Genomic DNA, 5,523 nt, shown 5'->3' with positions numbered 1-5,523 from the left:
GGGAACATAGGACCCGGGGAACATAGGGATGACCCCCTTCTAGCCAACACATAGCATATGGTGGTACCTAGCATCTAGCTAGCACAAGCAGAGGATTCTACCTAGCTTGGAGCTAACAAGTACCAGAGGGTGAAACCTAGCTTCTAGCTAGCACATACCAATGAATGGTAACTAGCTTGGAGCTAACACATACCAGAAGATGTTACCTAGCATCTTGCTAGCATTACCCGAGTAAGGTACCAAGCTTCTAGCAAGCCCATACTAGATGATTCTATCTAGGTTCTTTCCAACACATAGCAGATGGTGGTACCTAGCACACATACCAATTGATGCTACCTAGCTTGGAGCTAACACATATCAGAGGTTGCTAGCTAGCGCCTTGCTAGCACATACCAGATGATGTGAATCTAGCTTGGCCGAAGCACGTACCAGAGGATGCTACCTACCTGGGTTTCAGCTATCGCGTACCAGACGATGGTACCAGCTTCTAGCTAACGCATACCATGTAACCTAGCTCTAGCTAGCACCCACCAGAGGATGCCTCATAGCTGCGAACTAACACACACTAGAAGACACCTACCTATCGTCTAGCTAGCATATACCAGGAAATGCTACCTAGATTGGAGCTAGCAACTACCGTAGCTTGGAGCCAACACACACACCAGAGGATGCTACCTAGCGTCATGCTAGCACATACCAGAGGATGGTACCTAGGTTCTCAAAGAAGAGCCGCCCGGGCAGGAAGTAGCCGGCGTCCAACACGATGGGCGGGAGCAGGAAGAGGAAGAAGGCGTCCGCGCTGAGAGTGGGCGGGGCCGAGTGGCGAACGCCATAGATGACCCCGCCCACCATCAGACCCACCATGATGAGCAGGCAGCTCTCCGGGACGACAGCAGGGACCCGGCCTGACCAGTGGAACCCTGAGAAGATTAGCCACAGGCTGCTACTCCTATGTGAACTGCTCCACAGAAACACATCAGCAACGGTTGTCTTTCCCTTACCATTCACTATTTAGGCTATTGTCAAATATCAATGATTTCATCTTTCGATCCATGTAATATCGGTATAATTGGCAACATCTAACATCTAAACAAAATCTATGTATCTTTTCAGGGTTTTATTGTTTTCTCTTGCGTATGGTCTGAGGAAGAATGCTGAATCCAGGCTTACCCAACTTGGCTAATGAAGCTAGCATGATCCAAAGCACGATCTCAAACGGCGCCTGTACATGGTGGTAGTCCACGCTGAAAACCCTGAGAGCCACAGGGACATCCAGCAGCAGGCCGGCATCACTGCTGTTGAGGGCCAGGCTGAGGGGCTGTTGCTGTGGTGGAGAGACCTGGGCAGGGGGGGTCAAGCTTGAACATGGAAGAGCGCAAGCAGCTAGCAGCAGAGCATGAGTGCACAGTCCAGCCATCCTGTAGCCATAGCTGGAATGACACGGGAGGCCAGGAGCATGGGAGACGGGTCGCACACTCACACACACACACACACACAAACACACACACACACACACACACACACACACACACACACACACACACACACACACACAAACACACACACACACACACACACACACACACCACACACACACATACACAAACGCACACATACATGCACACACACAAATGCACACATACATGCGCAAATACATACGCACGGACACGCAAACACACAAAAACACACCTATGGACATAACACATTTATAGATTAATGCTATATATACATAAAAGTGTATGCATCTCTCACGCACACACACACACACACACACACACACACACACACACACACACACACACACACACACACACACACACACACAGTCGCATACTCCTCTGCATGCATATACGCACATACACGCATGCTTGTATATACATGCACTAACACAAAAGCTAACAAACACACACACACTATTCAACCTAGCATGCCCACTAATGTGCACAGGAATCCCTGAGCTAGCAGTGATAACCAACCATCAATAATGAGCTCAAGAGAAGACTAAAAACATCCCAGACACACAAAACACAACACACACACACACACACACACACACACATACACATGCACGCACACACACACACACACACACACACGCACACACACACACACACACACACACACACACACACACACACACACACACACACACACACACACACACACACACACACACACACACACACATATAAACACATGCACACACACACACACACACACACACACACACACACACACACACACACACACACACACACACGCATGCAAACACACAGACACAAAATAAATCATGCAAAGACATGCACACACACACACAAACATCCATTCAAAAACACTCACACACACAAAATAAATCATGCACAGGCATACACACACACAAATACACACACAATTGCATGCATGCACACACACATACGAACATGCACGGGGCTATCACAAAGAATGTCATGTGAACATGGCTCAAACTTTACCACATCAAATCCGTTCATAAATTATCACAAAACCAATACCTAAGAATAACCCAGAATCAGCCATTTCAAACTTTAGTACCCTGATTTTTCAACCCTAAATGATATGACCTTTATTCTACTCCTATTGCATTGCTGGATGAATCACCAGAAAAGCCCATATTATTGCATCATCATTAAATATTAAAACATTTCACAACTTGAATGTGTTATTGTTATCTGTTATTAACTTTTGATGGTTACAGCAGCAGTTTAACTTAAAATATAACACTTAACTCTTTCTCAATTTTGATACTAAAAAGGGTATTTTCTCTGCAAGCCTTTGAGTTTATTGTCTGACTCTGCTTATATTCAGACATTATCACAGCTGAAATAATGAAATCTTGTGGTGCATAGAAGCCCTTTAGTACAAAACAGCCCTGACATTTTCAACTATTTAAGGAATCAAATAAAGTATGATTTATGTGGAAGAAGGTCACAGATCAGAATATTCCGAAGACAAGAACATCCTTGAATAACTGATAAATGTTTTGGGAAAAAAGAGTGTAGAAGGTTCATGTTTTAACTTTGTGTGAAGCAACATAAATAGATGAAGAAGCTCTTGCAAACAAAACATTACTGATGAGGAAGCCCTTTCAAACAAAGCATTTACTAATATAAGACCTATAAACCCATCTGTCCAATCGTCTAGATTAGAGATAAAACTCCTTTTGTGTTCATCCACCAAGACAAGATCAGGCGGATTGTGTTTGTTTTGAGTTCAACGACTGAATGGCCTACTTATCAGGTTTGGCAAGGTTCTACAACATTTCACTTGATCATCTTTTATTTGAACTTTACACAAAGCTGTGACACTATGCAATGGAATGGGGAATAACATTATGAGTATATATTAAAGTTATGATAATGCAGGAGGTGAAAACACTTATTTGCAATTTTTTTCTTTACATAGACAGAAGACTCAGACTACACCACCACTTTGTTTGGTTAAGCTTTCAATTATAGTCTTTGCAAATTTGATCTTCCTGCATCCAAAGATAGGTCAACAAAGAACACTGTACTGGTCCACATGGTTGTCCAAAAACGTACTAGAAACGTATGTAAACGTTTGTATCAGAACAAATCATACACATTATTTTAAAAAGGTTTTTCTTTATAATGTTTATAATGATACATTTACATAAAGCATAACATGTAAGAGATGATTGGTAACACATTGAAGAAGTAGACATTGCACTTTTTAGGCCTACTTGTCAAACCAAAACTACCATTTCTTGTCTCATTGCCTTGGGGGCTTTGATCAACAAAATGGATAACCCGTAATGTCTACTTCAGTGACAATGGCAGTTCTTTTAAAACTATATATACCTAATAACCTAACTTATTAACAAACACTGTCGCAAATCAAACAATATACTTGATCGGAGATTAATGAACTAAACAATAACATAAGAACAAACGTAATATCATGTTATAACAGCAGATGGCGTATATGAGCTTATACATTTGAAGGAAAAACAAATAAGCGTTTACGTAGAGGGACCCTAAAAAGAGCACTTTAAAGTCATGTGTGTCTGTGTGTGTGTGTGTGTGTGTGTGTGTGTGTGTGTGTGTGTGTGTGTGTGTGTGTGTGTGTGTGTGTGTGTGTGTGTGTGTGTGTGTGTGTTGTGCGTGTGTGTGTGTGTGTGTGTGTGTGTGTGTGTGTGTGTGTGTGTGTTGTGTCTGTGTGTGTGTGTGTTTTATGTGTGCGTGGGGGTAGGGGGTGGGGGTCGGGGTGAACTTTCAGCATCTGAGATCCGAAGCACGGGTGAGCTGAAGTGCGAGGTAGTGTTAAGGTAGCTGATTCTGAACCCTCCTTCCCTGGACACCACACCCTGCAGACTGGCCCCCATGAAGTCTGAAGGCTGGGCCTGTCCGCTGGGCTGCGGCAGGGGCACCAGGCCACGCAGAAGGCTGTGCCCCAGCTGGGAGTTGCATCGGGCCAGGCTGTCTGTAAAATGCTCGCGGTAGAGCTCGTCCAGATGCTTCTCCAGCAGACCGTTCAACAGAGAGTTGGAGAGGGGCTCCAGCCCTAAAAGAGAGAGCTCTAGATCTCGGTTGCCGGTCATCTCTAGGTAGCCCTCATCGGGGTTCGAGGTCCCGGGCTTCAAAGGATGCGTCGTGTCCGGTACCGGAGTCCCCGGCTGTCTGTCTGGGCCCTGGGAGCTGGGTGTGCATGGTAGCGATTGCAGGGGACGTCCGGACACCGACGTAGACGGACAGTGGCAAGACGTGCTGCTATTTGGGCTGGTTGCCTCATCTGGTTCCTGACGCAGACGTAGGTCAGGGTATTGCCTTATGAGACTGCATTCAGACTGAAAATCCCCTGAGTGGTGAGGATAGTGGATGAGTTTACAGGCACGGTCCGGGATCATAAGGCCAAACTCGGGTTGAAAGGCAAACCTCGGCCCCAGGCCCTCGTTTGGGCCTAAGTCTGCAATGTAAAGGCCTGATTATGAAATGGAAAACATGCTACGAAATAAATGTTTGAATGTTTTTATTTTTTATTTTCATTTAATATCGATTAATCGATTAATATATCCCATTAATATGATGACCTTAGGAACATATTTTGAAGATCTTTTTTTTTTTTTTTACCATAATTACAAGAAGTCGTAAAAGGGAGACGTTTCAATTCAAGGAGAAATTATATATATTATTTAAATTATGAATAAACTGAAATTATACATATAGCTTCCTGAGATACATTATGTCGTGAGTATACTGTACATGACAAAAGAGTGAACAATACATCCTCCGTACCTGTGCGCAGTGCTTGCGGCGTATGTGAGCGCTCTCCTGACTCCGTCAGACCGAGCCCGCCATGTTGCGTGTCTCCACGCAGAGTTTGTGGATATGTGTGTTCCCCCCCCTGGAGCTTGGTGGCAGAGGAGTACCTCTTCTCGTCCCTGTACGGCAGTGTCTGGAGGAAGGACTCTGAAAGCATGGTCTACACACTGTCCGTCCGTCCGTCTCTCTGTCAGATGTCGTTGTGTTTCGTTTTCGGCTGTGCGTC

At 44.7% G+C, this 5,523-nt stretch overlaps 1 protein-coding gene across 1 annotated transcript in view; it reads right to left on the bottom strand.

Moving 5' to 3' along the window:
• Positions 1-4,126: 4,126 nt before the first annotated feature.
• The window catches only part of si:dkey-237j10.2 (uncharacterized protein LOC568721 homolog), a 1,511-nt gene continuing 114 nt past the window's right edge, over positions 4,127-5,523 (bottom strand). The window contains exons 1-2 of the mRNA XM_056600655.1: positions 5,271-5,523; positions 4,127-4,941 (exon numbers count right to left, since the gene is read on the bottom strand). The exon at positions 5,271-5,523 is cut by the window's right edge and continues 114 nt beyond it. Coding sequence (XP_056456630.1) covers positions 4,208-4,941; positions 5,271-5,454 — 918 coding nt within the window. The 5' untranslated portion in view covers positions 5,455-5,523 and the 3' untranslated portion in view covers positions 4,127-4,207. The remainder of the gene's footprint in view (positions 4,942-5,270) is intronic.

The sequence above is a fragment of the Gadus chalcogrammus genome, chromosome 10, assembly GCF_026213295.1.
Source record: "Gadus chalcogrammus isolate NIFS_2021 chromosome 10, NIFS_Gcha_1.0, whole genome shotgun sequence".
NCBI lineage: Eukaryota > Metazoa > Chordata > Actinopteri > Gadiformes > Gadidae > Gadus > Gadus chalcogrammus.
Note: the sequence above shows the minus strand (reverse complement) of the source record. Positions and strands in the feature narration are given on the sequence as shown.